This window comes from Haplochromis burtoni, unplaced genomic scaffold (assembly GCF_018398535.1).
Source record: "Haplochromis burtoni strain Fernald_Lab_line unplaced genomic scaffold, NCSU_Asbu1 Contig_255, whole genome shotgun sequence".
In the NCBI taxonomy this organism is placed as follows: Eukaryota; Metazoa; Chordata; class Actinopteri; order Cichliformes; family Cichlidae; genus Haplochromis; species Haplochromis burtoni.
In genome coordinates, this window is record NW_024582616.1 from 260,045 (window position 1) to 282,984 (window position 22,940).

Here is a 22,940-nt window from a genome sequence, read left to right on the forward strand (position 1 = left end):
TCTGTCCTGGTCGTTGTGTCCTTGGGCAAGACACTTTACCCTACTGCCTACTGGTGTTGGCCTACTGGTGTTGGCCAGAGGGGCTGATGGCACGATATGGCAGCCTCACTTCTGTCAGTCTGCCCCAGGGCAGCTGTGGCTACAACCGTAGCTGCCTCCACCAGTGTATGAATGTGAGAGTGACTGAATAGTGGCATTGTCATGCACTTTGGGTGCCTTGAAAAGCGCTATATAAATCCAATCCATTATTATTATCCCTTTCACACATCATTTGGTCCACGAACACCGACTAATATTGTCGGAAGGCATTTTTTCCCGTAAAATCTAAAATATAGAAAACATGTTTCAAGGTAAGGGCAAATGGTTTTCTGTCTCCGTGTTAGCCCTGTGTGTTTCAGAAGATGAATGGACAGCTGTTAATGCCACTCACATATTTCTCTACATGTAAGAGAAGATTCTCATTGGGCTGTGTTTGACTCTGTGCGGCACAGTTAGCTTATTTTGTACGAGTCTGTTCCCACATGCTGCCACGCCTTTCAAACAAAAAGAAATATCTTTCTTGCAGAAAATCTGTGATTTGACTGTTTGCTTGGCATACTGCAATGACCGTACTGTCAGCTCCTGTAAAATTCCACCCGTCACTTCACCGACCGCTTTGCTTTCTGCAGTGTGTGTCAAACAGATAAGGGGCTACAGCTCAGCACACCCGAGCTACAGTAAATACTCAACCTAATTTTTTTTATTGGTCATTCGGCTCAGCTGTTATTAATTAAAAAACAAACAAACAAACAAACATTTCGGTGCTCCACTAAAGTCTTACAGAAACCAGACAAACTAATATCTCCAGGACTCAAAATTTCTCTTTTCTATTTTCTTTTTTCAGTGCGCTTGGTATGCTTGATTACGTTGTGATGATAACACAACAATTTGAAGTTTCGAATCAAAAGATTGAAAAATTATATATACTGCTTTTGAATATTAGTCTGAACCAGACATTTAACCAAAAATGTTTCAAAGGAATGTGGACAACATGCTCACCGCAAAGAAACTCTTTAGGCTGGGTGGTGGCTCCTAGTGAATGAAGCGACATGTGGTGAGTGAAAAACAATGTGACAGTTTGATGTGACGAAGGCTAGACTATGAATAAATCATTGATGGTAATTAATGAACAAATGTGAACTTATTCTATCAGAATACATGATTAATTGACCTTAACAGTGTTTGATTTTCAGAAATTGGTGTCGTCTGCTGATGTCTGATCATTTGTCATGCAATGCTGACTGATCCTACGTCGCCAAATCCTTTTTCTCAATTTATAATCAGACACTTGCTCCATTGATTGACATGCTGTAGTAATTGGATGGCGGGATGGGCATTCCAGTTTACACGGATATTCTCCGGTACTTCCCAATACTTCTCATGCATAATCATCATCATTTCACGTGAGCTTCTCTAAGAACGCTGCCATTCTAAAACGTGCCTGATGCTAATGAAGAGATATGATGCTCCTATTCTGATATTTAATGCTGCATGCACAGGTGAGTCTGCCACAGCACGACTTTTCCCTCCCCCCCACTGAACACTTAAGACGTGGGCTGCAAGAGCTTTTAAAGTCGGCTGCAAAAGATAACACCAGATTTTAGGTCACACCAGAAACAGGGCAGAGCCTGCTCTGGGAGGCGATCACTGATTGGACGCCTCGGGTGACACGGCTGATGATGGACAGCACAGCATGCATGATTGAACAGTATTGTCCTTGAAGAATACTTGACCACAGCTTCACTACATCTTAATAAAATAAGACAGTAGCTGGACCATGTCAAAGTGGAGAAGACTTTAGATCCACAATGACAAATAAATTTTGCAACATGAATCACATTAAACAGGTTTTATTAAACTGGACCAAACATGCTTGTTTCCAATTTCTGGACTCGGGTCAGAATAATTCTTTTGATCTCATACTGGGGCCTGGTGGAGCACCTCAATTCATCCACTATCTGAAACAAGCCACTTTAAATTCCTTGCCTCTTCTTTTCAGCAAACATCTTCTGCTAAAGAAGGTGGGTGGAGCTTCCGAGCCCCTTCACTTATATCAGACAAAGTAGAAAAGAGAGAGGGCCAGGTTGGGGAAAGTCTAGACTTCCATGCAACCCAAACCCAGATAAGCAGCAAATAATGAGCGGATGGATTAAAACTTTTAATATTTTTTTCAAATTTTTATTTCAGGCAGAAATTGTGGTGTAGGCTGTTCTTTTGCCATTGAATTTCCATTTTAATACAATTAAAAGGCTTCATCTGATGCACAGGATCTGAGGATTTGCATTAGTTTTTGATAAAATTCTAAATAAACTCAAATGAAATATTCGAGTAATTTATGAGTATTTTTGGGCACAGTTAAATTACCCTTACTATTAACTAGTGCATGCTTGGTGGTGTCGTGCATACCACATCATGCTTTTTATCCAAAAACTAAAAAAGGCAATTTGGTTCACAATGGCACACAGGTCCCAATGATGCATCGCTGGCATTAGCACTCAGCAGTAGTGGATTTCAGTGGTCAAGTACTCTGCATAACCTTAACTGACCATCGGACCAGTGGAAACTGGTTAAGCTGAATGGATGGCAGCCTTTGCCAATAATATCACTGACTAGAGGCAGTGAGAGGTCAGATGGAGTTACAGGCTGGACAAGAAAGACGATGTTCTGCACTTTTTTAGCACGATGGCATGCATCATCACATCCATCGGCATGTAGGATTAGCCCTGGGATGGAATGGTAGGGTGACAATCAGTTGATTGACTGATGAACCTGTTGACAGGCAGTTCCAGGCCCAGATCGGTGGCTCTTACCACGACGGATATCCGGACCCGTTTGGAAGACCTCCTGATGTCAGGAGACATTAGGCTCTCCATGTTGTTGTTTTTCTTCCGGGGCGACCAGAGACAAGCACACAATGTTAACAACAACCTCAATGTCAATCTGACTTGGCAAAAAGTGCCACTTAAGGCACGGCAAAACTTCCCTGCAATACTGAGAAAAAATACAGAAATTGAAGGGTTATTTCTATGAAACAAGCCATTAATGGGGTGATGCGGGAGTGAAGAGCTTTTCTTTAAAGTTCTGCAGGATGCAAGGCTGAGACAAACTGAAAGAGGTTTTATATTGAAGCTGTTTGAGATACTCTGTGGGTGTGTGTTCGTATCTGTGTGTGTGTGTGTGTGTGTGTGTGTGTGTGTGTGTGTGTGTGTGTGTGTGTGTGTGTGGTACTGTACTGTAGAGCGTGAAGGACTGTATGTGAGAGATAGCATAGGACTATGGGGGTGTACAGAATGTGTGAACAGCAGGATGTGAGCCACTGCGTGTGTGTGTGTGTGTGTGTGTGTGTGTGTGTGTGTGTGTGTGTGTGTGTGTGTTGGCGCCGTTGTTGTTGGGTGTATTCAAGGACATGACTCTCTCACCTCCAGGGCTTCTGTGTCTGGACTGGAGCAGAAAAGGTTCTTCAGTGCAATACCCGAATGATCATGTGGGCCTGAAACAGAGAGAGGAACCAGGGTTAGGTACCTTTTAGGTATGCAGCTCATAGCACCTCTCCCATCAAAATGGCATTCCAACATGTGAAAGAAAACAAGTGTGTTGTTCCAGATGTCTTCATTTTCACTTTGCTCCTATACCCTGTGTCTGGTTTGTAATCCTATATTTTAAGTGTTCAATGGACTGGAAGGCTATGTGTGTGAGTACTGTAACCAAACTGCCTATGTAAACTGCTTTGCAACCCTCTTCCACTCATCTGAAACATAATCGAATGAGGATTTTGTCTTGGTGGCACGGTGCAAAAGGAAAGCGGTATAGAAATATAATATAGAATATATGGTATTTCTAGCATATGTAATAAACACATCTCCTTATAAATAATAATTCAGATACAACAGGAGTATGTACTAACTGCCTACGTGTATTACTACAGGAATTAATCAATGTCAAGTTTTGTGCAGAAATGGGAACTAGCAGGCATATGCCATCCAGCTTTTAGCCTTAACAAAATCCAACATCTAAAATGAAATCACACCAGCACTGACACAGCACAAAAACAAAGAGTGGACAAAGAGGTACAAAAGCGCCTGTTGTGGCTACTGACTCTTGATATTCTAAGCCAGGTTTGTTAAGACACTGTACAAATCCTGCATTCTGTTAGTTAACTTATCGGTTTTGTCATTTAACAGTGGCCACAAAGCAAAAACTGCCATTTGAAACTGTGAGATAGAAAAATGAGTACACTGTGTTGACACCTTGTGGCGAAGCAGACAAACAGTTAGAGATGAAGACAGCTGCAAGAGCTTATTAATCATGTGAGGACCAGAGACTGAGTGCTGTTATTAGCATTTTGTGAGTTTAGAGACAAAGACAGAATCGCTCACGTTTCTTCCAGAGATATAACATTTTTCTATTCTTGATTCTTTTGGATTTCCTGCTTTTGCGTGTGTTTGTGTACGCAAGTGCAGTTCTTACTGGTGGGAAGCTCGGTGGGTCGCTCCACCACAGAGGGTCTTTTCAGAGCAGGTTTGAGGGGCTTATGAGGTACTGGACGAGTGGGACTGAAGGACGACTCCTCAGTTGAGATCTGTGCGCACACACACACACACACACACACACACACACACACACACACACACACACACACACACACACAGATAAGAAAATGCATTAAAAAGGTCCAATCCTGCTTAAGAGATCAGCATCTCTGTTATTTTTCCACACTCAATAGAGAATTGCAATTTCCATGACCTAAAAATGTTTTTATTTGGTAAAAACAATATTGGTTAGTTTTATGGAAAAAGAAAAGGTAGGGTACTTGTATACCCTACTGTAGATGGGAAACTATGTGAACCTGCCTATTTTTAAATACCCTGAATTACCCAGAGTTTCTGGGCAGTAGCATGGCTGCATGCTTTTCTACACTGTATATATTATTTTCTTAAATATAAAGGGGACCCATTATGTTCAATTCCCGCTTCATATCTTTAGTCTTCCACAGCCATAGCTTTGCATGACTGATGTTATAGCAAATTTAAAATCATCAATGTAACTATTTGCCTTTACTACAAATACAGGCAGTAACAAAGAGTGGTAAGAAGGCACAAAGTCAAAGAAAAGAAGAGACTGAAATGAGCATTGTGCACAAAACACACTCCTTGTTCCTGCTTCCACATCCATGCCTGAGGGCGTTCTGCTCTGCCACTCAGTGCAAACTGATAAAAGATGGGGAAAAGGAGATAAATCTCAAGTTTAAGCACTGCAGTGCAGTACCTCCAACCAATGTGGACATCTATCTTTTACCTGGCTGCCCATTTCCATTTCTTTCTTTAAAAAAATCAAAATCAAAACACAGATAACCTCACACATTCATTCAATTCAAGACCTTGCAATACTGATAGAAACCATTGGAACAAGCACTGGCAATGGAGAGGGGAAAGTAACTCCAATCTAACAGGAAGAAACCTCCAGGCTCAGGGTTTTCCATCAGTTGGGGTGAAGGAAGAGAAAAATAATGAGCAGTGAGAAAAATAAACAATAAGCAATAAAAACAAGTGAACAATAAACATGGTCAGGTCAGATCAAAAGATCAAACATGCACAGTGAAGGGTCAGAGACATCTGACAGAGAGGAAGAAGCACAAACTCCACAAGAAGAGATGATACAAAGTTAGTGAAATGCAATGTAGTTACACAGAGGAGACATGCTCAGTGCATCATGGGGAATCTCTCAGCAGCATAACTATGGGAGGGGTCAAAGCCACCTGATCTGACACCTGATATCAAAAAGGAAAATTTTAATATTACAGATATAACAGGCATGGTCTCTGTCTCCTGAACCGAGTGTGTTATAGAGGCCTGGCAGCTGGGGGCTCTGGCTCACATTGCACATGCAGATAATCTAGTAAGCAGACACTGCAGGTTTGTCTTTTCTCAGACATCAATAACCTAAGTTCAGGTAGAAGAAATAAAAATGCTGAATTTGTTACTTTCGTTTAAAACCTGTGCTGAGATTCTTTCACAGAGGTGTAGGTGAAAACGCTAGACCTCTGTGATCCAGCAACCTCTCACCTGGAAGCGGACTTCCTGGCTGGTGCGCTGGCTGCCGTTGTCGTCGCTGGCTGGGTCCAACACGATGGATAGGCGTTTTTTCTCCTCGACGGCTCGTTCCCTGATGTACTGCAGCCGCCTGGCACGGCCGAGCTGCTGTGAGAGCAGCGACTGGAGCTGGGCACGCTCGATGGAACCCAGCAGGATCATTGACTCTGAGAGAAGGAGGCACAAGAGGAAGAGGGAGAGGTAAGAAGAAGACAAAAAAAAGAGTGGAGGAGCAAGTTTGCAGAGGCGAGAAAAGTGAAGATAATGTAAACTTGTTTCAGGGACAAAGGGCGAGCTAACTGCAGCCAATTCCAAACACATGTCGCAGCACTGCAGAGAGCTCAGCTGAGTTACATAACAAAAGCAAAGAATGCAGTGGATGTGTATTAAGTAGTGTGTGTATGTGTGCGAGTGAGTGTGCGTGTGGGTGGCCGCTTACTTGCTTTAAGTAATTGCCTTTGTGACAGTACGTGCTGATTATGTATTTGCTTAAATGCCGAAGCTAATTGTTCCTGCACGACTGCATAATTGAAACAGCGCTCGGAATACCAAATCTGCACTTCAGCGAGGCGGCCGGCGCGATCAGCAGCCTGCACCCAGGCAGGTTTGTCAATCAATCAATTAAACTAATGAGCACATCACCAAGGGCGCTGGAATTTGTTTTTAGTGCGCTTACAACAACATCAGCAGCAGCATGAAACAATGACATGAATAGCACATCAGATGGGGTGATTAGCACACTGTTCTCACACAGGATTTACTACTGTAATAACTGTTGTGTTTCTTATATCACTTTCACACTGGTGGGTGCTTGGAAGTTTACACTTTTTTCTCTCTCTCTCTTTGTTGTAACACATTAAAAGGGACAGTTTTGGGCACACAGAAGCTGGCAGTCAACAATTAACTGTTGCTATTCACTTTAAATATCTGCTGGAAACGTCACTGGAAATTTAGGTTATGTAAAGGACCCAGAATGGGTCACTCTGCATGGGAACTGTAAGGATTGCGCCCTTAAAATCTGAAAATCTTTGAGCAAAACAAACACAGCCTTTCACAAATGTACATTGTTTGGGTTTTTTTTAAGCTATTGAGGTATTTTCTCTGTTTACATTGGGGTTTAGTCAACTTCTGTTGCATTTTGTGCACTTTTGCATCGCCTTTCTATTTACTGGTATTTTCTGAAGTTGCAGTGCATTTGCCCTCTCAGTGCCACTGTAGATGTCACTTAAAAGGACAGTAAAGCATTCTGGTACATAAATGTTGTGTGATGTCTGGGTGAAAAGTGACAATTATGGATAGACATTAATCAAAAAATTGGTCTTTTTTTTAAATCTTAAAGTCCTTTCATGAGGACAGAGGCATACACAACGCATACTGACTGTGACACAGATGAATGTGAGAAATGGTGATTATGTCTCGCCTTGAACACCTCAGTGATCTAGAGGAGGTGGTCTGGGATACAGTTGGGCTTTTCTCTGCTTAGGCAGAAAATGGATGGATTGAAATTTTGTTATTTGTTTTCTTATTTGATTTAAATGAATGCTTAGTACTCTTAAAGTAGGGTCTTTAGTCATGAATAACAACAAATCTTTATATTCTTTTTAAATATCAGGGGACCCATGCATGGCACTTCTCACTGAATGACTCAGACCCTGTTTGCTTTGATGGTAGTCCCTGATCACTGACAACAATGTAGGTGAAAAGAACCTTTTCAGAGCCAGAACATTCATCTTTTATATAGGATGTGTCAAACTGAGAGAATTATGCAGCTTTGTGCTATGCAGTGGGCATGTCAGAGCTATTTTGCTGACAGCAGCAACCTGCTGCAGCTGGAAACAAGAATGAGAATGGAGTTATGTACAAGACAACAAGTATAATGAGCTAAAGATAATTGAGATTAATACAACCAATTAAAACAGAGTGTTGGGTTATACAACATTTCTCTGTGGGTTTGTAGTCACTCATACTACAGTATGAGTGGCAACATTTCAATTATACACAGTAATCTGGGCCACTGGGAAATATTAGTGCAGTTTCAATGCCCATTTAAGGCCAGTGATTTGCCCAATTTGACCATTGTGGCGGGGCGTGGCCTGCGGTGCCTTGCAGAGGAGGTGGACGCACCTGCACGGCATCCGCAATCACACCCCGCTGAATTAAATATTGTACTGGGTCCTGTGGTTGGCGTTGTTGTTGTGATAATGTTGAGCGGGCAGCGGGAGAGCTGCAGCTCTGTGAGTATTGTGGACAGCAACCGTCAAAGCATTAATAAAAAGTATCAAAATGCCACTGGGTCTGCCGTGTATGTTTACAACCATCTTTTGAAAGACTAATTTGATTTGCCAAACGAAACCAGTTTACAGACTGTGCACACTGTATGCTAACAAGCACAGATGTCAGTGGAAGTGGGAGCTGTGTGTTCAGTTTGTGTTGAGCTCAGCCTTTGATTTCATTCGAAATTGAGCAGAAACTCAGAAGTGACAAATAAAGTTTATTCTGTTTTGTTATAACAAAGACTACAGCACAGAGCTGTGTCATAAATATATAAACCAGTGCATTCTGACACATTAAGTTACGCGTTTCAAACTCGATTTTGGCCCATCAGAAATTTGAATCCAGGCCACCTACTAATTTGTGTGCAAAGTGCACACACTTAAAATAAAATAGCCAGACACACCTCGAATGCACCCGCAAGATAACATACTCACAAGAAAGGAAAGTAGATGGTGGAAGGCAAACAATCTCAAGAGGTTTTTACTGACTACTGGTTACTGACTTCAGGGTTGTTATTTTTGAACCACACATCAGCAGAGCTATGCAGCCATGCAGTGGCTCTGAAGTCAAAAGAGGGATGCAGTTATGCCAAAAGTGTTCTCAGAAATCTCAAAGTGCTGGAGCTCTGACTTTCTTCATATCAGAGAAAGTGGCTAAGAACATCTAGGGGGTAACTTTGCAATCAATCAACAATTAATTTAATTAAAAGTTGTGTTCAGCAGTGGTAAACGAGGGCAGATTTCATCATAAAATGCAACGCAATAACAAGGTTTTACTGATTCAAAGCATTAATGATGCCGACTTTGTAGAAAATGTATGAAATAATATTCAAATGGCACAACGGGGCTAATAGTAACCAATTTTACACATTGGTGATTTTCAATAGGCTCCATATTGACCCCTGGTGGTTCGAAATTTCAGTTTTTAGACAAACCTTTGAAGTTAATTATTAGACATGCACACATTTTTAAAATTTGTCTCTATTTGTGCTGTAGACACAGATAAATACAGTCATGTGGTTTCTTATAGAAAAAATATCTGGACATGTGTGTCATTGGAAATAAGTGTATGTATTGCAATGAAACCTGTTTGTGTATCAACAAGTGGAATAACGTGAAACTAAACTTCTAAATGTGTTACTCAGACTTTATACTGATCTCTACGATGGTGCACGTGTGTTTGTGTGTACCAGCTGATTCCACGAGTGCGAGCGTTTTGAGCTGGCCCGTCAGCAGCACGTTATGCAGGTCTCTGTAGCAGCAGTTGAGTGTGATGTACCGCACGTCGCGTACCATAATGTCCTCTACACGAATATTGTACTTCCTGAAATGAGAAAAGAGGAGAGACATTTATCAAGTGGTCATAAAGATGAGAAAAAAAAGTGAGAATAAGACAGATGGATGCGAGAATTTATTTTTAATTTTTTTAAACATTCCTCTGAATAGCCCTTTCGTCGCTGACTTGTAAAAATTTTGTGTGACTGTCATGCACTTTTTCCTCTGATGAGCTGTCAACTGAAGCTTGATTAGTGCATGGATCTATAAACACTTCCCCCCACATACTGTACGGCTTTGACAGCACATCCTTCTTTCAGCTGACCGGTCAATCCAATAACACCTTACTCTGTCGACACGTCATCCGGATGCTGGTGCTCTGCGTACAGTATTGGAAAGTGGGTGACATTTCGCGAGCAGCTCTTGCCTCAGCATAATCGTACGCCCCAGTACACCAGTCAGAAGCACTCGCATTTCTCTCCCTGAGAAAGCCTGAGCCTGCCAAAACCTGCAAACATGACCGCAGTCACTCAGTGGTTTTTGCTGCCAAGCCTCCGCAGCCGTGCCAGGATGCAGGCTCCTTCTGTGGTGACAAGTCAATACACTGACCTCGCTTTAAATACAAAGGTAAATTGATGACCATTGTCTGCCAGCTCCTCTTTAATACACACAATGCATGAAGTTAGTCCAACATCCCTCTTAGGGAAATGAATGGCAACAACACAGTTCTGCAGAAAGATTTTCTATTGACTCTCTTGAGGTGTTGTATCAAAGCCTAATTCCACTTTACAAACAGTATTCGAGGGTCACTTAACCTACACTGTAAAGAGTAGTATCTCAACCATATTAGACAAGAACATGAAAACAGGAAGGGAGTTCTTCTAGAACCAGTATTTTTTTTAATGCCACTGGACATAAATCTCGAGGCTGAAAAACTGTCCAATATTACTGTAATTCCAGGAAATGATTGACTCAGTATCTAAATTCAGACAGTGTTGGATTTATTTGTCTAGGTTTTGAGGTATTTACTTCCACTGTACACAATGGAGGTGAACTAAATCTTGTTTGTGTGCCTCACAGCACTGAAAAATGACATTAGTGGCACCAGCTTTCATTTTTCATCGGAAGCACTTTGGAATTTAGTTTCAGAAAAAAATGGTCCCAAAGAAAAATCCTTATAGTGAGGAAAGTAGACTCCTAGAAAGAAATTAATAATTGAAATATAACTTTTTGATTTTATGTACCCTCAGCAGGCATGTGCCTGTTAGATTTATTCCCACCCTTTTACAAAGCTTGCCAAAACCATAACCCTATAGCTATATAACAAGAGGACAATTAGAAAAAAAACATGCAGTTTTGTAATCTAAATGAAAGTAATAGAAGGTCTTTATCTTTGTTATCAATAACTCACCACTTTTAGACATCTTGTAAATCAAACCATGATCAGAGACCATGAAATGTTAATGAAATTCAGCATATTTTGGGCACCACTAAAGATTTTCCTGCTTCTCTACATACCTAATGTTATCATTAAGAGAAAAAAAACCATTGGAAGGAACTGAATCGTTACAGTGCTCTATTAGTCTGCAATGGAAAGCAGAAAATTAAAAAAAAAAAAAAAGGGTTAGCAAAAAGATCCTTTCTGGTGCAATAGCAGCCTCTTTTAATTTGATAGTGGATCTGAGGGAATAATGTAATGCATGCCTCTGAACTGGCCACAACCACTGCCAAGACTAATTTCCCTTGAGATATCAAAGGCAGTTGATGAAATGTGATTGGTTTCTTCTTAATTGGACCTTCCTCCCCTGCAAAGACTGGGCAGGAAGATACTGATCAGTCTGACTTATATCGAAGTGAGCATCAACCTATATGTTTAAGCCAAGAGAAACAAGCTTATAGGGTTATAAACCCAGGCTTCATAGATCATCCACATTGCTCAGGGCAGAATGGAGGGAAGGTTTGGCTGTTAGGTTTCTACATGCTTGAGTGAAGAGGGTGCAGACATTCAGGACAAGCGGTGAAAACTAATAACTAAAGGGCTGTAATGATCATCTGCCGGAGCTCCAATTATTGTCAGAAAAATAGAGATAACAGCGGACTATAGACTATTCAATCAATCAGAACTGGCCATTATGAAATGACTAGGAAAAGCAAAGTGACAGAATAAACAAAAGACAAACACATGGAAAGTGATGTTATGTAACAGTCGCCACACTTTCTTTCAAATACCACTCCAGTGTTGAAGAACGGAAGGCACAGGAAAAGGTTTCATATCCGCAGCGGATCATATATAAGATCTTTGTATTTGTGTCCATCTCAACATGTCTGCTTGTATCTGCACTCATATCTGTAAGAGTTGTGCGGGAGCAAAGTATTGAAAAAAAAATCAAATTCTGTCCATGCCTGTGTGGGAGTATGAGCAAATGTACATGCTATCATACGCGTGCACTGCACGGCAGGCATTACACAAGTGTTCCTGGATTTGTGAGTGTGTGTGTGTGGGTGGATGGTTGCGTGGGTGTGAGATGGATAATTTCCAGTTAGAGTGAAAAACACGTTCTACTTGGAGCGGGCCACACTACCTACCTACAGTGTCTCACCTACAGGTCCGCCTCCACCTCCACTTGCGTATGCTGCAGACACACGCACACACACAGGCCTGCTGATGGAAAGTGGTGTGTGAGAGAGAGTGAGGAGAGAGGCACCAAAGAAAATAGAGTAAATGAAGGAGGAGGTAGGTAAGAGCTTTCTGCATAACGAGTCAAGTTCATGGAGGCCTATGTGTTATTGAAGATAGATGATTCCAAGAGTTTGTGTACGTGCTCAGTGTTTACACACAAACAAACACATTATACATATCATATGGATTCACAATACTGGCAACGTGTTGTTATATACAGAAAATGACAGATGGTTGTGTCATGACTTATTTTCAATATGCCCAGGCTCATATCCACACACACACACACACACACACACTCTATGCATGTGTGATTTTAAACATTTGCAAACGTTATCATTAAGATCCACACACACAGCCACCTGCCTTATATAGTGTTGGTCCCCCTTATCCTGGTAAAAGAGCCTGTACTGTCGAGGCATAGGCTCCACTAGACCCCTGAAGGTGTGCTGTGCTATCTGCCAACATGTTAGCAACAGATCCTCTAAGCCGTAAGTTGTGAGGTGAAGCCTCTGTGGATCAGACTTGTTCGTCCAGCACATCCCACAGACTGAGATCTGGGGAATTTGGAAGCCAAGTCAACACCTCAAACTCATTGGTATGCTCCTCAAACTGAACAATTTTGCTTTGTGGCAAAAAGCCTTGGGCACACATGACCCTGTCACTGGTTCATCACTGTTCCTTCTTGGACCACTTTTTATAGATACTGACCACTGCAGACTGGAAACATGCCACAAGAGCTGCAGTTTTGGAGATGCTCTGACCCAGCTGTCCAGCCATCACAGTTTGGCCCTTATCGTTATGCCTATTGGTACATGCATGGACAACTTGGATCTTATTTAGGCATTACAGGATTCATACAATATTATTGTAGAAAGTTGCGTTATGTGAATTCATGGGAAAATTCTTTTTAGGCTTCTTGTAATATCACAATGACCACTAGGATATATTGAGATAAAGGCTACCTATGCTTTATGCAGCTAATTTGAACTGCAACAGCTGGCAGTAATGAGGTTAGATGAAAAAGGTGCCACACTGGAAAAATCTTTTAGACAGGCCACTGAAAAAAAAAAGGTTTTATTTTTTGACCAAAGTGTTTCCAACGAGAAGATTCAGTTTGTGTGAGAGAAGATTAGCTGGTTTACAAAACTTTACAAATATAAGTGAGAATAATATTCCAACCTACACCGAACAGCAGTGCTAAACAGCCTCCCCAAGGTTTTTCATGTGGCATGTCTTCCCTGCTATGGGTGAGGTAGCCACAAATAGCATTATATAATCAGAAATAAGAGGAACCTACAAACTAGACAACAACTACTTGGTGAAAACACAGCTCACATTGCAGTTTCTTACTCTCCCTGACATACACATGCATACACGGACAAGACAAGATAGTGAGAGTGTGATTGAGAGGCCACAAGGTCACAGCAGATAATAAGAAGAGACAGAGGAGGACAGAGCAGATAGAGTGAGAGGGGAATAGATAACGAAGAGATGGACAGCGAGGGTCAACTGAGGTGCTGGCATAGGGCTGTTCGATATAACGATATATATCGGATGACGATATAAAAACGTCTATCTTTTTACGCTATCGTTTGTTTCGTGGTGTCGCAAAATAAACTGTTTACGGCAATATTTTTTCATCATTTTGATGGTCACTGCAGCGGCTATATTAATTTCTTAAACTTCTCTCTTTCTCTTATATTTTATATAACCACACTACAGACGGACAAACAGCTGTTTTTATGCATTGTGGTTAGCAACAACGACAGTAACAGCATTGCGTGTCCGCTTGTTTATGTTCCACATAAACCTTTCACAATAAAGCTCAAGATCCTGTTGAGACTTTTCAAAATAAACTGAATCACGTGAAAGAGCAGATTATTTACGGATGAGAATTTAAAAAAAGAGCCGCCAGGTGCTAAAAAATAAACCTTAGACTCAAACGTTAGAACAGGCTTTTCCCCGCAGCACAATGTATAATAAATACTCACAAAGAAAACAGCAGCCGATACAACCTATGTCTAAAAATGTATCGTTTCATGCATCGGTTAAAACACTCGACTCCAGCTACATGACGCGCAGCTGGAAACACTTCCCGCAAGACGAGCTGCCCGAGATTCACAGAATTTACAGAAAATGTTACATTTTTGTGATTTATATCGATAGAATAACGATAGAATTCTTATATCGGGATATGAGATTTTGGTCATATCGCACAGCCCTATGCTGTGAAGTGAAGGACTCAAGCAACACACATAAATGTAACTCTACAGTGAACAGCTTCAGAAAATAATGAACAAGCAGAGGACCAAAGAAAACTTTTCCTCATTGCTTTCAATTTGTGAATGCCGCATCAAAATTAAACTATTATGTTCACCTAATGATTTGGCAGCATTTATAACATCAGTTCCAAACAATTACACCAACAGCGCTTTTATATGGAATCACAGAGCTCTGATGACACCAGGCAGTGGGTAATCCTATTCAGCATTGTGTCTTTGGCATTATTATTAAATGTGAAGTCCATTAAAAACCATGTACCAAGCCAGGTTCCTCCAGCCACACTTGTATTTTTGTGCAACAGATTTTACTGTAGTGCTATGATTGAGTTTAAACACCCAAATTAAAGGCAACAGTCAAAGCCATTAAAAAACACTGCAGACTAATGCTGAAGCAAGTGTATTCAGTTATTTAGTGAGCAACTAAACACAAATGTATTCATACAGTCAGTATATTTCATACAGTTTAGCCATAGTATGTTAGGCTGATGTAATCAGCAGAATGAAATGTCTCAACGCTTCATTCATAGTTAAACAGCATGCCACATAGGACAAAATTCCCTGCTGAGCCTCCAGTTTGACTCCACACAAGCCACTCTTTGCTACAGTGTCATTATCCTGCTATCTTTATCCACAAATCCTAACTTTATTGCAACATCTAATAAAGGCTGCCCTGCGAAATAACTTCCATGGTTGATCATCAGTCACTGAGTGCCACCATAAACTTATCAGCGCCATTAAAGAATCTACAGTTGTGGTTGAAATTTCTCTACAACTAGCAGTTTCCCTTTGCCAGCTTAAAAAGGATTTCTTTGAAAACACTCATTGGACTGACCAATCAGAACAATGCAAAAGCTGAAGTCTCTTTCTCACCTTAGAAAGGTTTCTTGGACCCACATCTGAGGTTCTGAGATCATCAGTTTTACCAACTGTGTAAATGCAAGCTATTCAGATGTGTCACTACATTGCCTATGTCTGGAAGAAGACTCACGCTGTCACCCTCAGAGAGGAAATTGTTCAGGAATAACCCAGGAACCACCTAGGCGTAAACCTGCCATGAACTACAAACTGCTGGAACATCTGCATCACTGTCAACCGTGAATCAAGTTTAATATCACCATGGACTAAGAGGGTGCAGACCAAGAAAGAAGGCAATGCTCCAAAATAGACACCTTTACATCTGTTCACATGCACAAGCCAGATGCCTTTTAGAGATTTTTTTTTTTTTTTAACTTGGCACAAATAGTTACCAGAAATGTAAGGAAAAGGTATGTTTAGAGCAATAAAAAATGAACACTAACTGTGTAGGAACTATAAAGCATGGTGGTAGTGGTAGCATAACTCTCTGGAGCTGTTTTGCTGTTTTCTCTGGAGCGGTTTTTAGCTGAAAAATTGACACTACTGGGTGTTCCAACAACACAATTTTCCCAAACACATTAAAACTGGTTTTTCGAATCGATAAAAGAGGGTGACATTAAGCTTCCGGCATGAACTCTGCTAATTCTACCAAGAAGAGTAGTCAAATGTCCAGCAAGAATAATGCCACTATATAATAATATGCTGTACATAATGCTGCTAATGCTGCTTATATGAAAGTTACCTAAAAAGGGACTATATATATCATTTCTCCGACAATGCGGTGGATTCAGACTAACACTCTAATATCTGCAAAAAGTATTTTAACTGCTATCATGCCAACGTGATCATGCCAAAAACTTGAAAGCTAAATGTTAGCATGCTGTCTGTGGACTAATGTCGGTACAGTGAGTCTGACTCTGCCCCAAGGTAGCAAAATCCCTCTCATACAACCTCTGAAGTTTATAAATTCCCATGTTATGATTTGCAATGCTTAACTTCACATAATAATAAGTTACGCTAACAGCATAATAGGGGTGCCTTTATATTTACCAGATAAATATAACAAAGTAATAAATCTTCTAATTCAGCTCCCACCAATTAATGTGCGCATTCTTTTTTTGAGATGACATAAAGTTTTATTGGGCCCACTGACAACTTTATCATGCTAACATTTTAAAATCATTTTGTCTGTGGGCTAATAAAATTATAGCTGGCCTCGAGCTGTCCTAGGTACCAAAAATTAGCCTAGTAACACTTCTAATGCTGAGTAATTTTCATGTTGTACTTGTTTAATCGCACACTATGCTAAAGCTGACACACTGGTCGTCATAGTGGTTTTTCATTTACAACCTATGCTACTGAGCTTTTCAAAATCATTAACAAAATCAATAAATGCATTTCCCAAAACCCTAATTTATTCCTTTCTTTGAAGCATACTGTTAAATTAGATTTCTTAACAATTTGATGCATAGATATTATATGACCTTTAACCTTTTGCACATACTATAAACCTTTACCATTATTTTTTGAATTCTTATTAGCTGTTGGTTTAGTAGTTAACATTCTGCATAATGGTATTTACAAAATTAAAACTTATTTGTAATTTGTCTTGTTGTGTGCTGGTGTTTCTCTAGAATATACATACTCGTGATGACCCCAGCCCAGCTCTGGGAGGTAGGGAAGCTTCTTGATCCTGATGATGGAGTCGTAGAGGGAGGGCTGCAGGGACTGGGCCACGGCATTGGCTAAGATCACTGCTATCATTACCGGCAGGATGTGGGAGATCTGGCCAGTCAGCTCAAACACGATGACTGCAGTAGAAACCGTGTGGGTGACTGCTCCCGACAAGGCTGCAGCACCTTTGGGTTTGGGAGAGGACAGTGGGGTTAGTAGAGGACCAGAGAGAGAAAGTGTAGAAATAACTGGTTAGACGTTTGCTTGTAAGGTGAGATTTGGGGCTTTAGAAAGGGGTCCTTTGGGTGGCATTCAAAGCCCCCCTCCAAAAACAGATGGGTCAATACTAATATGATTTCAAAGAGCAATAAAATACTATCTTACTGTCCCCAGGCATATGACAAGGAGAACTGTTGATTAATGCCAGAGACTCAAGATTCTGACAAGCTGCTAAAATTTCTAACTTACACATTTCGCTTTCTGAGTCTCAGTTCTTCAAAGGTCTTTTGAAGATGTTAAAAGAAAAAAAAAACCTTTTTCTTGCACTTGGTTTCTTTACCATATTGATCCATCATCAGTGACTTCATTACTGTCTGCGTTCCCCCCAAAACTACAGGAAGTAAAATTAGCTAATCCCAAAATGAAAATACATAATCTGAAGTCTTTCAAACGATACAATAGAAAAGCTAACAATGGCGAATTACTTGTTTTGGAACATGATCTGTAACTTGTGCGAATTAGAGCAGTGCTTTCGGATGTTTTATAACCAACCTTCCAAGACTCTTTACTTCAACTACTACATGTCCATATTACACTATTATTGGTTGTTGCCGTTAGCTGTGATATAACATCTTATAAAAACATGTATAAAAAGTGGTAATTTTAGGCTTTACTTCCCTTGGTACAATCAGAAACTGTTTCTACTGAGCCTATAAAGACCTAAAAACTGTACTTGATTTAAATTAGCACGCTATATTTAACCATACACTGCTACGGTCGTTGTTACTACATTTCAATCCAGTTTTGACTTGGCAGTTCTGCTGATTTTTTAGTGGTCATAGCCAGAGAACTGGTTTTTATTACTGTGACAGTAATCTTCGTTTTGAAGTTTTGGTCATTTTAGGAAAAAAAACCTTTGATATTTGTGCTCGGCAAACTTGAAGGTACATAATTAAACTTCAAATGTCCACCTCCAAGTGTTTAAATCGATATTCCTACAAAACAGTCCAAATGCAGCAGGTGTACAAGATGTGCTCTAGCACTACACATGAATCCAAGCTTGACAGGGGAATTGAATGAACTTAAATCATTAACAGCATTTAAACAAAATTATAATAATTTTACCTTAGTGTTGTAGCGTGCACAGTGGGATAGATTATTTACATTGTCTACAAGAAGCTGTACATTGTATAGAACACATTTATAATCTAATCTACAAAATCAAACTTCAGATTTGGAAGTTAATTCACTCGAAGAGTCTTAAACAACAAAACAACAGAGCACTTTGCTCTCACACTGCAGGCTTACTTGTTGTTCCTCTAGTATTTAGTAGTATGGGAGGCAGAGTCTTCAGTTTTCAGGCCCCTCTTCTGTGGAACCAGCTTCCAGTTTGGATTCAGGAGACAGACACTATCTCTACTTTCAAGATTAGGCTTAAAACTTTGCTTTTTGCTAAAGCATATAGTTTGGATCTGGTGACCCTGAATCCTTCCTTAGTTATGCTACAATAGGTGTACGCTGCTGGGGGATTCCCATGATGCATTGAGTATTTCTTTTTCAGTCAACTTTCTCACTCACTATTTGTTAACAGACCTCTTTCCACTGAATCATACATCTCTGGCTCCACGACCCCAACTGGTCGTGGCAGATGGCCGCCCCTCCCTGAGCCTGGTTCTGCCGGAGGTTTCTTCCTGTTAAAAGGGAGTTTTTCCTTCCCACTGTCGCCAAAGTGCTTGCTCATAGGGGGTCAAATGATTGTCGGGTTTTCCTCTGTATGTATTATTGTAGGGTCTACCTTACAATATAAAGCACCTTGAGGAAACTGTTGCTGTGATTTGGCGCTATATAAATAAAAATGAATATAATTGAACACTATCTCATCCATATTGACTCAGTTCAAGCAACTAAATACACATTTATCCCCCCCACAGCCTTCTCCCCTATTTCCATAAAGCAAAAATCAACTATTTTGAATAATTCAATATAAAAGGAAACGTTACATTTGCAAATCTATTTAAAAAAATAAATACAGAGTAGTTAAAAGAGGAATACTCTAGCCACATCAAAGCAGAAAGAGCAGCATGGGCAAAGTGAGTGTTTATCCTAACAGAGAAAATGGATGAGACCAATCCAAAGAATGAGATGAACACCAGGGGGAAAAATACCAGAGAATGAAAGCATTAAAATAAAAAGAGAAACAGATGGTGAGTAAGAGAGTCTACAAAGACAGGTTTCATTGTTCTTTCTCCTAACTTAATTAAGCCCATGTATGCCCCTCAGATAAATGCTGCTGCTCCCTCTGCCCATCCCAACACTTATTCCTTAAAGCAAGCTCCGCTGCGAGATGAAAGAGGCTCATCAGAGTGTCAGGTCTGTAAAGGGGTGACTCATCAGCTATAGTGCAGCACAACAACAACAACATCAGCCCCAGAAAAACAGCCACCGCCAACCCATAACACTGGCATAATCAGCACGGCTGTCAACAAGTAGCAACTGTAGCAACGCTGCACCTCATTAGACACACAACTTCAGGAAGAATCTATAATGTATGTAGTGCAACCATTTCTTTAAAGAAATACTGGGTACAGCTTCACTATCCAGTGTATACAATCATTACCCTTTGCTGGTTATTATCACTTATTTTACTATTTGTCTGTGTATCCAGACAAATAAATCATCTAGACTGATACATCAGACATTAGCTTGTCGCAGTGTTTGTGGCTTCTGATGAGTAACAACAAACAGAAGTAAAGATATGCCATAGGGAAGTTCTGAGTCATTAAACATAATGTCTCTATTACATGGTTTGTTCACCAGAGAGTAAAGATCTCAGTATTGTTTGTTTAAGGTACATTTGTTTAATAAACCATACAGGAAAACTAAAAAAAACAGAAGAAAATAAATATTTTGACATTATTAATAAGTTAAAATAATCATTTGCATTAACTAGCTTATTATTATCACTGTCCAGAGGGGGTATTTTTTGGACGTTATATGCGTAATTATTGGTAGTAAACTAGTAGTAGGAAATTATGGCTGTTGATTAAAATTTTCCACATATTCTAACAAACTTGTTGTCTATCACATTACTTTTACAATTCAGTTGCTCTCCTTGTGTTTAACTTCCCTTGATATTTGAATAACAAAGCTGTGACACTATGAGTGCAGTGCATTGTTGATTTAATGACTGTATTAGTACAAACAGGGGTGTGCAGTGTGAGTAAAAGTTGATGAGCAACAGCTGTCATATTTACCATTAGCTTTCTATTTATCCTTGTTTAAAAATTGGAACTAATAAAAATTGTAATGAAATTATCGAGTTTCTGGCAGGTTTAAAAATTAAGTAAATACAACCTTTAAAAAAAAAAGTACAAATACAACCTGAGATGAACACTAACCTTATATTACACATTGTTCATGGTTCGGGAGCTTGTAGAACAACCTGTAGCAGCAATAACTACTTCTTTGCATGGCTATTAGTCTGTCATATTATTTCTTTGCGGGCATTCATGTATGCACAGCTCTCTTAAGGTCCCCAAACAGCATTTTAATCAGGTTAAGGTCTCAGCTTTGACTCTGTCCAGTGGATGCCCAATCTAGTTTGAAACAAGTCTTAGCTGTCGAACACATAGCCTCACATTTTTCTCAAAACAAAGACTATGGTGTACAGGAGTTTATGGTCAGCTCAATAACAGCCTAGCATTTGTCTAATAAATTATAACATGGGATAATGTGTCATGTTTGGTAGTTCATTTCTCAGAAATCTATACAGACAGACTTAAAATGCAGAGAAATAATACAGTTTCTTATCAGTTTCTTTTAACACTTAAATTATATTCTTTTAACACTTTTTGTATTCATATATATATTGTTCAAGTACATTATTCAGTCAACACAAAACAAAAATATGCCTTTGCCAAGCAACAAAACAATGTCTGCTTCTTAACAGGACTCCTGGATTGCACATTAGCTTGGATATTCAACTTCCAGACTTTCTAGTGGAATATGAACATCTGACAACACCACTGTGAAGAAATTTGTTTTGTTTTTTTCAGCTGGTGTCTAAACTGTTTTGCAGGAGTTTCTTTGTCATGACTGGTCTGGGGATCTTATAAATATAATTTGATTTTGTCTGGAGTACTTGAGTCTGTTCATATTCCGTGTCACCTTTAATCAGTGTCAACTTAAAGCCTTAACTTGGAGCTGAAAAACTGAGCAATTCTGCTACAGGAAATATTTCTGTGCATTCACTTTTATTTCTCTTGCCATCAAAGATGAAAGACCTTCACAGAAAGCCAAGAAGAAAAATGTGTATATAGGTTTATAATGCAAAGGCTGTATCACAGAGGAATTGTAGAAGCAAACGTCTTTTATTGCAGCAAAAATATGTAGATTAGGATGGAGAGTGAGAGACAGCTGAAAGGTGTGTGTCTTTAACTTACCCACAACAGCATAGCCTCCTGGCACTATGGGGTAGATGGTACCATCTGTGTTAATGCCATCAGGGAACCAGGCAGCCATGCTTTCTCCAACCAGACGACCAAAGGCTGCCCCTGAATTACACAGGGAAACAGAGACACACAATCATTGTGACCATTTCGCAAGTGCAATACACTAAAGCCAACCACTAAAACATAAATCCTTAGGTCAAAAAGTACAAACATCTTGGGTATGCTAAAAAGTTTTATAGTGAAAGTTTAATAACTGTATTTGATTATGATTTTCTCGCTGTTTCCAAATATGAGCAATACACCACTGCTTTGGTTCTCATGTGAACGACAGCATCAAGCACTCCTTATTTGAAAAACCTTTCTCTAAATGGAAATTAACCAATTAAAAAAACGAAAACTGTAACGTTGGTATTAAGCCACACCAGGGTATTTAAAAATGATTGATTTTTTTCCCCCAACCATTTTGAAAATACTGTACATATGCCTTTCTTATACACCAGTACACGTGTACTGTACTTTATGGGTGGTGAACAAGAAAGCTGGTTGCCTGACTCTGTGTTAGCACTGCAACAGGCTGGTGACCAGTCCGGCGCGTACCCTGCCTCCCACCCTATGACAGTTGGGTTAAGGCTCCACCACCACCCTGAATTGGATGTGGTGTTCCTGGTCAAATGTCAGGAGGATATAAAGTTATGAGGTCAAAAGACATCACCTAATCCCATGTACCATATACCTACAGCGACAATTGCCTCCTCTCTCCTCAACTGACAGTTGGATATTTGAAATGATTGTTATAGTTGCATCTTTTGTTTGGACAGGAAAGCAGGGTAGCAATTAGACTTAGAATAGCAGATTCAATGGCAGCAGTTCCAGTGACAGTCTAGAATGCTAATTAGATTGGTATCATAAGTTTCACTTCCTGCTTAAATAAAGATACTAATAATGCCAAATAAATGCCCAAATTAAATACAATAACATTATTTGTATTTAATTAGTGGCAAACATATATAGTAATTTATAGTACGTTAACATGACTGACTTTCAAAGGATTTATTTTTGTTTGATTTTTTTGGTAAATATGTTAAATTACACAAACGTAA

At 39.9% G+C, this 22,940-nt stretch overlaps 1 protein-coding gene across 8 annotated transcripts in view; it reads right to left on the reverse strand.

The window, feature by feature from the left end:
• Nucleotides 1–22,940, reverse strand: part of LOC102301272 (chloride channel protein 2) — a 177,711-nt gene that overhangs the window by 25,429 nt on the left and 129,342 nt on the right. For 4 of the 8 annotated variants that reach the window (XM_042227328.1, XM_014338739.2, XM_042227329.1 and 1 more), the window contains 8 exons: nt 21,832–21,942; nt 17,142–17,355; nt 9,592–9,725; nt 6,102–6,295; nt 4,507–4,618; nt 3,459–3,529; nt 2,850–2,924; nt 1,039–1,071 (listed from right to left, as the gene is read on the reverse strand). In XM_042227328.1, the coding sequence (XP_042083262.1) occupies nt 1,039–1,071; nt 2,850–2,924; nt 3,459–3,529; nt 4,507–4,618; nt 6,102–6,295; nt 9,592–9,725; nt 17,142–17,355; nt 21,832–21,942 (944 nt within the window). The remainder of the gene's footprint in view (nt 1–1,038; nt 1,072–2,849; nt 2,925–3,458; nt 3,530–4,506; nt 4,619–6,101; nt 6,296–9,591; nt 9,726–17,141; nt 17,356–21,831; nt 21,943–22,940) is intronic. The other 4 variants (XM_014338738.2, XM_014338744.2, XM_014338743.2 and 1 more) reach the window with 2 other exon arrangements.